At 38.2% G+C, this 12,377-nt stretch overlaps 1 protein-coding gene across 1 annotated transcript; it reads left to right on the forward strand.

Annotated features, from left to right (window-relative positions):
- The first annotated feature begins 4,599 nt into the window (after positions 1-4,599).
- cox5ab (cytochrome c oxidase subunit 5Ab) lies at positions 4,600-9,033 on the forward strand. Its single transcript, XM_030048587.1, has 5 exons — positions 4,600-4,757; positions 6,053-6,169; positions 6,519-6,640; positions 8,248-8,370; positions 8,899-9,033. Exons 1-4 carry the CDS (start codon positions 4,685-4,687, stop codon positions 8,359-8,361), a joined length of 426 nt encoding a protein of 141 aa, XP_029904447.1. The 5' UTR covers positions 4,600-4,684; the 3' UTR covers positions 8,362-8,370; positions 8,899-9,033.
- The last annotated feature ends 3,344 nt before the right edge of the window (positions 9,034-12,377 follow it).

Genomic DNA, 12,377 nt, shown 5'->3' on the forward strand with positions numbered 1-12,377 from the left:
GATTTTTTTTTTGGCATTTCTGCTTTATTTGACAGTCACAGTAGAGATAGACAGGAAAGGCAGGGGAGAGAGAGGGAATGACGTGCAGCAAAGGACCTGAGGTCGGATTCAAACCCCGGTCGCTGCGATCGGGACTAAGCCCTGGTACATGGTGCACACGCTTTACCGGTGAGCCACCGGGGCACCTAACTGTCAATTCTTGTTGCTGAAAACATATTAATACTAGTATCATGACATGGTAATACCAGTCCTGCATCCTGAAAGAAGTATGGAGACTCACAAAAGTGTTCATGCCCTAAGAGGAGTAAAAACATATAAGAAAACAAATCTTGACTCGGGCTTTCATAATTCATGCATGAAAGGGTTAAAATACCACCATACACATAGCTTCAGTGATCCCATGATAATTTGATATGCGTAAAAATATTGTAAACAATTTTAGTTTTCCATGTCCATTTAGGTCACTGAACTTCAACCAAATTTAACAATGAAAGGTAATTCTGAAATCCATCCAGAATAACATTTTCTACCTCTGCACACTAAATGCCATTTTTTTTTTTAAACCTGTGAAATATTGGCTTCACAACCATCCAGTGATGTTCAAGACACTTTCTGAAAGTATGCTAAAATCCACTGAAGCTGTTCCGGTGGCTTTTGATGACCAAGCTTAGTCCTGTTCTGATGATCGTAGTGTTTTAGTGATGGTGGTAGAATCTCTTATGAGTGAACTGATTTAGGCTGAGATCTGCTGACCAAAATGCTTCTGGCATATGGTATATTACTATAATAGTCATGAACTCATTTAGTGACATTTCATTCAGTGTGGACAGTAGAAATGTAATCCTAGAACAGACCACTCATTTGCGTAAAAAGCATAGATGGTTGTGCGGATGGTTGTGTATTCATGTTTGTGTACCTGTCCTTCTAAGGCGCTGAGTGACCTCGGTCCATGACAAATAAGTCACACCAGTTCATTATACAGCACCAGGAGCCCTGTTTATAGCATGTTATGGATCACTCAGTCACCGAGAGATTTCCTTTCATCTGTGCTGTCACTCAGCTGTATGTCACTTCTTTTGGATTCCCGTTTTCCTCAAGCAATGTACAGAGTGAAAGGGAGAGAGAGAGAGAGAAAGAAAGGCAGGACGTATATGGAACATTACACTAATGGACATCTACCGTGGTGCCCTGGGCTTAGGCCGGATTAGCGTTTGCTACGTCACTAAGAACACACACACACACACACACACACACACACGCACACAAACTTGAATCAACAAAGACACACACGAGAGGGTAATCCTCTGGACCTTGGATCCATCCACTAGGCAGCCACTGTACTTGCATGCCATTAGAATATATATCACACACATGCATAAAATAACACTGATGGGGACATAACTTTGACAGAGATGAAGACTAATTATGCTCCAAAGTTAAATATTCATCATTTGGGAGAAAAAAAAGGTCCATGGCTGATAAACTCTCTATTGCACATAACTGATGCTATCTGATGTCATTACTTTGATGTTATTTTGAATCTGCTACTTACAAAATTGCCACATTTACAAGATATAATCATTTGTGTTTCTTTTAAATACTGAGCAATGTGCATTATTATTTTTTTTTTCTCCAAAATGCATATTCTATTTTTGGAAGCGATGTGAATTCACTAAAACCTTCTGTTCCTCATGATAAAAGAAGTAGCTTGTGGACCAATCGCTGAAACAGCCCACAATGTTGTACATGAATGGCTTATAATTGTTTCCTCTTAATCAATATCTCCCCCTAGCTGTAGAAGAAAAGACTTCAGTGAGTATTGTAGCCCAGTGCTTTTCAAAGTGGGGTTCCAGGGCTTAAGACAAATTGAACAGGGTTACAAACTGAAAAATATTAAAACAACCCACCCAATAAATCAAGTAATTAAATCAAATTAAATTAAATTAAATTAAATTAAATTAGAAATTAACATTATGTTTAGAATCTCACCATCTTTAATTTATTTGTCAGAGTTCAAGGATGACATCTAAAAATTAAACACTAACACAAACTGGCGTTGGTTTTTAGTGCCTGCTGTATGCACCACAGCATGGGAGCTTCCTAACAGACTGCCTTTTTAAAATAAATAAATAAATAAATAAAATAATGGCATTATTATGGGTATTTTGGTGGTTTTTCGTTGTTTTATGACAATGACAATAAAGTATCTATTCTATTGTATTCTAAGGTGTTGCACTGTAACTGTAACTGTTTAGACTTGGCAGACTCTTGAACCATCCCTAACGCAGGCCGTGTGGCCTTCTGCAGTCATGCAGATTTTAATTGACAGTTTGACATAGTTTATGGTTTCTTAATAATTGTGACTCCTCCCCAGATGGAGAAATACAAGCTACCTTGTTTGGTTTCTGACGCTTGATGAATTCTCTCTCCAGTGTGGTTCCACAGTGTCCTGAGCTTAGTTTTCTGAATAATTTAAGTCCTGCTTTCTTGACATTACATAAAGCCTACTTTTAGACTTAAAAAGGCTCTTCTCTCTATGCTCTTTGTTTTTACCTCTTTCTTACAGTGCTTGCACATAAAAAAAAAAAAGAAAGAACAAACAGCTCTATAAATCACATATTCAAGGACACAATCAAAAAATTAATTTGTGCTCTGGTCATATCTTTGTCACTCTACTGAAGGTTAAAAAAAGATGAAATATGATGAATGTGAACATGAATGTGAATATGATGAAAGCGCAACTACATGAAGCTTCTCTGCTGACAGTGTAGCCAGTGAGAGACAAGCATTAAGTTACAAGTAAATGCCAAGTATTTGTAATACCATTCAATCTGAAAAGGTAAGAGAGAAAATGTTTAAATCCCTGCAGAGTGATGCTTCGAAATCGCTAATTGTCAATAATGTTTGGCAGCAGCAGCAGCACAATCTGAGTGAAGAAAAGGGCCAGAGGGCAGCAGTCTCAGCCTCTGATGATGATGATGATGATGATGATGAGGGCCAGAGGGCAGCAGCCTCAGCCTCTGATGATGATGATGATTTGACACACTCAAAAACATCCAATAGTAGAAAACTATGTCAGACAAGATATGTTGAAATTATTTTTACAAACAAAACATGTATAAAAACACAGAACATGATATATGAAGCAAAAATTGTAGAATTATAAACAGTCATTTGTCTAACCTCATGTCTAGACCGCAAGTGAAAATGGGCTACAAATAATTCTGAACTTGAACTCTAGAAGAACATCTTTATGGAAAGTATTCAAGGTAAAAATGAATGAGCAGTCTGACCTGGTATCAGTTGTTCAGTCAGACTCTACATCTTTTATTATGGTATGTCTACTCTGCAGCTACTTTCAGTCTTGATGTAATGAAGATCAAGAAACAATATCTCCAAATATTTCAAAAGAATGGAGCAAACAGATTTCAGTGAGGACATTAATGGCTGTGTGAAGAATAGGGATGGGGATTTTCAGCAATTTAGTAGTTGAGTAGCCTACTCTGCATGAAATTTAGACTTTCCTTTATTCATAGAACCAATAAAAGCCATGCTTGCTTTTCTATCTTTTGCATCTGAATAAAAATAAAATTTTGTTGTTTAACAACGAAACAGCCCACATAAACAAAAATGAACAAACTATCTCGGCTGTGCTGCTATGTTGCATCCCACCATCAAGGACAGGTATGCTCAGCTGAGCTCAGGAAGGCTATACTGCCACCCTGAGGACTGAGGTGGAATTGATAAAATAGTCTTTAGGTCTAAAAGGACAAACTTCATCAGTTAAAAATAAGTAAATAAATATGTGTTTCATAATAATTTGAACAAAACACACAGAGGTAAAGAAGACAGTTGATATTGCAGATAATACAGAGATAGGCATATACATGTTTCATTTTAGTAGGCAAGTGATTTTGATAATATTGGTATAGACAGTGCTTTGGCTCTCGACACACTGCAGAATAGCTCATTTGATCAGAGATTATTGACAATATTTCACTGTAAAATGATGCAGATGCATTAACACACCCTTTTACTTTTCTTCTTTTATCCAACAGGTGGCATCATGTGTCTGGTAGGCTAGTCTTCCATGTCCAAATCCCTTTTTCCAGCAGAAACTTGCTTCAAAATGCTCTTCATTTTTATGTTGCATCCACACATGCACATGTCATACATCAACAGCGTTCACCATTTCAGCGTTTCTGCTGGTTCTAACTATGCCAGGGTCTAAGCAATGTGTTCTCTCCTTTTCACACCACAACCAGTGGAAGTGGGTCAGCTTCACAACACAGACACACAGGTGTCACTTGCAGCTACTTGTAAATGTGTGGCTCTACCAGTGTGTTATGGCATACAATAGACACAGCAAAGTGAGTGGTTCAGCGCATGGCCACACATTGGCAAGCACATTTAAAGCTTCCTCTGAATCTTTAGCCATTTCTAGTTATTATTTATTATTTATATATTTTTTTGCATGTATGCGTGTATGTATGTATTTTACCTTTTCTTTCTTTAGTTTTCATTCATTTTATTTATTTATTTATTTTACACAAACGGTAGAGGGCAGTAGTGCGCCTCGCAGCTTCCCCAGTGCCCTGTATGCCAGAAGGGAGCCGAGGAAGAAGTCCTTTCCTGTCCGCGGGTTCCGTAGCACGGTTAGCCAGCTGTCTGACCGAGCGGCAACATGTTCCGAGCCGTGTTCCGACTGTCAGCCTCCGGGGTGCGAACTGTGGCTCGGTCCCGGCCTTGTTACTCAGGTAGGACTGTCCGCTGGATAGAAACAGCGGAAAGGAGTGAAGTAACAAATATGACTGACTGTTAGCTTCCTGGGCTAGCTGGCTAGCATACCTACAGTGCATGTGTGTGTGAGAGAGAGTGAGTGAAAGCAGACGTTAGTTAGCTTGTCAAGGGTGACATTGAGTTCTGAAGGATAACTTTAGTCTTAAACACATTAATTTGTCTTTTCACATCTCCGGTTCTTGTAGAAACTTTAATGATGTTTAAATGAACGACGCGCCAAATGAGTTTTACCGTAAAAGCCATGACCTTGTGATGACCCACGGTAAAGTTAGTTCAAGAGCGTCAGGAGCTGCAGTAAATACGCAGCTGATATCAAGGTTAACTGTACTGTGGAAGTATGACACTCTTTAATCACAGCTATGTTCACTGAGTACGTATATGAGCATTTGTATTTGACCTGTTTGTGGCTATTACTGTGCAGATTGTTGTTATTAGTTTACCTAGTAGGACAAGTAGGTGCTCATATGTAGGTTTAATTCATACTATCAGGACTTTACCACAGACAGGTCTTTGGTAGTGTAATGTTGCCTCTAGTCAGAGACTAAGACAACCACAACTTTGATATATGCTTTCTTTATCTTTGTTTTAATGGGAGAAATTTGACATCATATTTCGTCAGTTAAATCCTACCTTGCTGGTTTTCTGCTGTAATATAAACACATACATACCACGTCCAACATGACTTTGACAGCTTGATACTCACAATCCGTTTATAGATAGACTAACATTGTCAAATACAGACAGTGACGACCGGTTTCCACCATGGTGACTCTTTAGTTGCCGGTAGCGTCCTGCCATTGTCAAGCAGGAGCAATCACTGTGTCAGTATCCAGGCCAGTTTAATCATCGCAGCCCACAACCTGCATTGACCACAGACTGTAAAAAAGGCTTCTGATATGAAGTCAGTCATTCAGTTATTTCTCCTGTGGTCTGTCCTAGTGCTCTCTCCCTCTCTCTCTTTCTCTCTCTCTCTCTCTCTCTCTCTCTCTCTTTCTCTCACTCGTACACACGTGCGGTTTGGAATATCAATCTACTTTTTCAGTCTATTCTTATCACTCTGTCCATCACCTTCATTTTTAGTCTGTATGTGTGTGTTTTCATTTTTTAAAGGACTTCGCCTAATCACCAACCTGTTATTTTTCAGTTGTTTCGCAAACACGTTTGACTTGACTGTTGAGTCTTATAGTGTTGTAAGTCATTGCACACATTGGTTAAAGAAACCTCTGTCTGCCTCTGTTGTTGTGTTTTCCAGCTCCTTTGGCCTCCAGGTGCTACTCCCATGGCAAGGTGGAGACAGACGAGGAGTTTGATGCCCGCTGGGTCACTTATTTCAACAAGCCAGACATAGATGCATGGGAACTGAAGAAAGGTGATACTGTGGCCTGTTTATGGCCATTGTGATCTAATGAGGCATAAATAAACATTACTCACACCTGCCAGAAAGTTACCTGTCAAACTGTGTTTAAGTGTGTGTGTATAGATGGTTTTTTTTTTGTTTTGTTTTGTTTTTTTTTTCTCAGCAATAAAGAGTAGAAGTGTAGATTGAATGGCAGGAAGTGAAAAGTACTGTAGCACAAGTAGTAGTAAGCATGTACATGGAATAAACCTATAAAAACGTAACAAAAGAAAGAAAATTGTCGCTTTGTCAGTGTTTGTATACAAATGTCTGGTGAGTGTGTAATCTAATGAGGCTCCCCCCGCCCACATATGACCTAAAGGCATGAATACTCTGATTGGGTATGACCTGGTACCTGAGGCCAAGATCCTGGACTCGGCACTGAGGGCTTGTCGGAGACTGAATGACCTGGCCAGCGCCATCCGTATCCTAGAGGCTATCAAGGTGAGTGACAGTCCCAGCATTGTTTGAGCCTGGCTCTGCTTACCTTTTTCTCCCCAATGATTTAATGTTAACTTTGTTGCAGCGACATAACTCAAATGGTAACAGTGGTACATACTGACACACATAGTACAGTATCATACAGCATGAACAGACTGAGCAGGCTGTTCAGGTCAGGACACTTACAATTACCTACCAACAGCTATTCATGCTTACAAGAAATGCAGCCACAGGCTAGAGTCTGCCAGTCTAACAAAACAGCATACCATAATATTGTTGGATGGAAATGGAAGTGTATAGTTGTAGTTTTGGGGCTAAAATGATGCACTTTGATATGCTTTTGGCTTAGGTGTTTTATGTTTGGACTGTTTGATGTGTGTTGTACAAGTGAGGGCACAACTAACTCCTGGCTCAGGAGCTCCACTGCCTTTTAGGGTTGATAGCCTTTCGGTTGACAGTGAGCTTGTTGATGGTAGCTATCATGACAACTTCAGAGAGCAAGGTCCACTTTCAGGAAGCTAAGCCCTAACCTGGTAGCATTCTGGTTGCTTCAGGCTAACTTATATTTGCCAGCTGAACAGTAAGGTTTGGCTTGTAAATTGTTTTCTGGGCAGAGGCTTTTCCCACATTGGGTAAGATGAGCTTTATTGATTCCTGTTGGGACACTGGGTTATTGCAACACAAAAAAAATATTAGTGTTTTGGGGGTGAAAATTGGCTTGGTTGATTTAGTCTGTTTTTGACATCATTTTTTAAATGCTGTTTGAAAACCATCAAGGATAGAATAGTTTAAAAACGTATTTCTGTTGTGATCCGTGATGATAAGAGTCCAGTGGCAGGGTGATGGCAGCATGCAACACACAGTGCAATACTTAAATATTCCTTCAAATTAATAGAAATTACTTATTCATCAACAGCACAGTACTCACCTAATTAAATACAGATATAAATATTTATGAAACACCCACTTCACAACACAGTGTTAAAGCACAAGAAAATATGAATGTTACATACTGACAACATAAAATAAAACTTCCTGCTAAACCTGTTACCATTCCATTAGTGCAAGATTTCACATGTCACATCAGTTTGAAGGAAATCCTCACCATCATGGCTACTGACAGATACACAGACATTTGCAGTTTAAAGATTCAGTGTAAGTTCAAGTTCAGTGTAACAACATAAATGTAGGATTACTTTGGGAATTTTCACCTTTTTTCCCTCACCGTGATGTATTTACCGAGTATAACCACTAGATGTACTCAAAAATCAACGGATAATAAGGTGACCAGTAAATTTTGAACTTTTTCATTCTCAAACATGGTGGATATTACTTTATTGGTCATAGCCAACTTGTGTGTTTTTTTACATAAAGATAAATATCTCTATCTCTATCTATCTATCTATCTATCTATCTATATACATACATACATACATACATACATATATATATATATATATATATATATATATATATATATATATATATATATATGCTCTTAATATGTCTTATAACCCTTGATAAGAAATACTTTGTGACAGACAATATTCCTTAGGTTATACTTGGTAGTGTACTATCCGCACATTTTTTACAATTTCGTTATTTTGCAGGACAAAGCTGGCCCCCACAAAGACATCTATCCATACCTGATCCAAGAGTTGAAGCCCACCCTGACAGAACTCGGCATCTCAACACCAGAGGAGCTTGGCATTGACAAGATCTAGACTGCCAAGGTAACACCGCACTATGTGGTACAATTATAGTTTTGTGAGGAAGGCTCTCTGTTTTTGAGAAGCGTAGTGCACAGATACTTAAAGGAAAAGTTCACCCAAAAATGAAAATTTTGTTCATCTGTTCACCCTCATGTGAGTTGAAAGAGACAGAGGTAAAGTTTGTTTATTAGCTTTGTAGCAGCCTCCTCTAAAACAGCTTTATTAGTCCAAAAAGGGAAACATGTTTTTAAAGTGGGTGTATCTGCTGAATGAAATACAGAAATTATAGAATCATTGGTAGCAGTGGAAACTTTGTGGTGTAGTAAACATACAAAAACATTAATATGGTCCTGTAATCCCCATGTGTGTATGTACTGGAAGCCGGGTGTTATTTATTGAAAACACTGTAATTCAATGTGACACAGTTGCTTGCAGTTTGTCCTGGTAGCTGTATGTCTGTCACAGTGTAACACTCTTTTGCATATAGCAATATTGCAGGACATTACTATGTTTTTGGCTGAAAAGCTGTCTTTTCCTCTCTCTCCTCAGGTCATTTGATGTATAAAGAGGAGAATCCCTGCTCTTCAGATTCTCTGCTTTCCCAGTGTCTCTACTCTTGACTGAATCCATGTTGTCCTGTTGTGTATAAAATGGTGGACTTAATAAAGAAAAGCAATAACTGATGCATATGTTTCTTTTTCACCTCGAAAATCCCTGAATTAACCATTTAATCATTTCCCCATCAGTATATTAAAAATGATTTATTTTAATTCTCAAACTAACATGGATTTTTATCAGCAGATCCATTGTTTTTGTGTGTATAAGCTCACAAACCCAAAGCACTACAATTAAACTCTGCAGAGTGGTGCCAGTGAATCGTGAGAGATAAGTGCTTATGACAGGTTCAGGAGCAAGACTGAATTCTTACATAAACTTTTCTTTTTGGGATTGATAGAGCATTAAAAGTTAGTTATATCTATCAGTAAATGAAATATGAAACTGATGCTATTAAGTTATTGAAATATTGGGCATTTAAAAATTCATAGATTGATGGTTTTCTGAACGTGAGTTTTTTGGAGTTTACCCACATTTATTCATTACTCCATCACTGAATATGTTATTCATTTATTATGAATGAAATTCACAGTGGATTGGTTATTTATTTTTACTATAGCAAATAAACAAACAATAGGAAAATCATGCAGATCAATGCCCATTGATGAATATCTGGTGTCTGTTGACCAAAATGATTATTCAAGAAAAAAAATATAGCTACAATAATGCTAATTTTAAAATAAAGATAATAATAGCTCATCATGCTCCTATTTTTTACTCTAATAACAAAGGACAGCACAGCTAATATAATGACTCAAAAATACCGCTACATCATAAAGCAAATCGGAAAAAAATGCACTACAGTAACAATCACTAATTGATGTGCTGTTGGCTCTGTTTCAGATCCGATCTTGTTGCCTTGACTGTTAGCATTCATCTTAGTAAATGATGAGTATCTGACATCAGTGTGGACAGATCTCTGCCATGAGCCCCCATGCACCTAATAAATACAATATAATAAAAAGTATGCATGCAAAACAGCACAATATGTCATTGGCACAACATTAAGTTATCACAATGAATGCATTCATTTCTCGAATTGTGGCGTCCAGCTAGTCAGCTGTTGAGGCTGAGGGCAAGAAGGCAGAAAAGGGCTTGAATTGAAGCATCTTCCAACATAACTTATGTTTGCAACTTCACTATCCCTGTTTTTGCTGCTGTGTTGCTGCTAGCTTCTTTTTGACCCATTACTGCTGAGAATGAATGAAAAATTATGCTCTGACAGTGATGGATGCCTACTCAGTGGAAAAAAAAATACATTCATGGAGTGGAGACATGGCACATCACATCAAGAGAGAGATATTAGTACAGACAACACACAGTATACAGTAACTCAGCAGAAATTAAAACAACCTAAGGACAAAGATAAACAGACAATGCCATGGGTGATACTGGGCTAAGTGTATACACACACAGTCGAGTTTCCATCACTTCAGAGGACATTACATTGACTTACATTTATTTCCTTTGAGACTTAACCCTAACCTTAAACCTAACCAACACTTGGCTAACCATAACCATAACCTTAAAACATTTTCCCCCTATAAGGGAGGTAAATCCCCACAAGACTGACTGTGTAAACAGATTGCCTCCCCACAACATTAGTAATACCTGGTACACACACTCATGCTAAATTTGGAGCACAAACTTTTTCTACATATACTTTTCCCTATATTCTTATGTGTATATATAAGAGGTTGCAAATAAAGTAGTCATTTTGCATTTTTTTCTTGTAGTTTGTCCAACCAAATAAGAGATCTTTCAAATACACAGCAAATTTTCCATCAGTATTACATGCATGGCTTACATGGCTTGCTACAGACTTCAAGTTTATTCACAAAACTAAAAGTGAAACACAGTCTGTGGTTGTGAATCACAAGTGCAGTCTACATTAATGTCAGGTTTAAACCTTACCATATTCTAAGAATGCATGGTTGAACTCTGCAGTCATACCATCCATTCCGGGAGATTTATTATTCCTTAGGCTATTAACTGAGCGTAACACCTCCTGATCACAGCACTGTTAATAAGGGAAACAGAATTTTGAGAATTAAAAAACATAACACCACCATCATCATAATATTGTGAACTATACAGAGCTTTATAAAAGTCAGAGCAGAACACAGCGATCTGCTGGTTATGTGCTTATAGCTTTGATACATCCAGTTGAAATGTTGTTTATCTGTGTCTTATTTGTAAGTAGCACAACAAAAAAATCACGAATTCATTCATGCATCTATGTGAAGAGACCATGTCTCTGCACCACTCAACTCAAATGTGCATTTGACTTTGTAATGAGGGCTTACAAGCCCTATATCCCTCTCTATATAATGTTAGCTTTGTTGTCAAGGAGCTGTTGTTGCTGCCAGTCTGATCACATCCTGCTTTAACATTAGAGTCTGTCACCTGCTATCGCACCAATGCACAAGCATCACAATCATTGAATGCGTGCTTTCAACCACAATTCCTGACCCTATGTCTGTGTCCCATGGATGCTAATGAGCAGTCTTTGTGACTGTGACCCAATTATGATCCCTCTTTCAAAGTTAATTAGATCTTTTCCTTTTGCTATCTTGATCCAAAATCAATATCAGTTGGGCCTGTTGGGCATGTTGATACCATAAAAATTTAATTTGAATAATAGAGACTAAACCATCATTCAGTTTCTATGGTTTATATATGTCACTAGAGCATGACAGGTGATTCAGATCATGCAATACACCTGTGTGAAAGATCAGCACTCCTTATGTTACGCGAGCCGTTTCTGTATTATTTGATTCAAAAACAAGGTTGAGAAGGTCCTCTGAGCTCTGTATTACAGTTGCAGACATTCAAAACCATTGCCAAAACTTGTGTTAAATACTTGGGCTGTGAGTTGGACAGATCCTTGAGTGGAGAGATCAGGGAGCAAAGACTTACTGCTAAAATGAACCAGAAAATCATATTTCTGGCGTGTAAGGTCCATTTTTTGGATAAGACACCAGTTTTGGCTCAGCCTCACTTTGACTACACCTGCATTGTACTACATGGGACAGTAGCGCACCCAATAGGATTACACCTGAACTTCAAACAGCTCAAAAACACTAGTCTGGGTGGTACTGAACTTTGACCCCAGGACTCATGCTGGCCATTCCCAATCTCAGGAATTAAAATGGTTGATGTTAGAAAATGGGATAAGGCGGTGTAAATTGAGACTAACACATAAGCTATTGCAAGGTAATGGGCCTAGGTATTTTAACAATTATTGTAAGCTTGTTAGGGGACTCACATGCCTATTCAGCTATAGGCGCAGGGCGACAGAAACAGTACCATGTAGATTTTTGACCTGCTCTGGGCAAAACACTTTACTATAGTGGAACAAACTTCCAGTAAAAATAACTTCAAGTCAGTGGTGTCACAGGTTTAAACGTGCA

This window comes from Myripristis murdjan, chromosome 3 (genome assembly GCF_902150065.1).
Source record: "Myripristis murdjan chromosome 3, fMyrMur1.1, whole genome shotgun sequence".
NCBI classification, from domain to species: domain Eukaryota; kingdom Metazoa; phylum Chordata; class Actinopteri; order Holocentriformes; family Holocentridae; genus Myripristis; species Myripristis murdjan.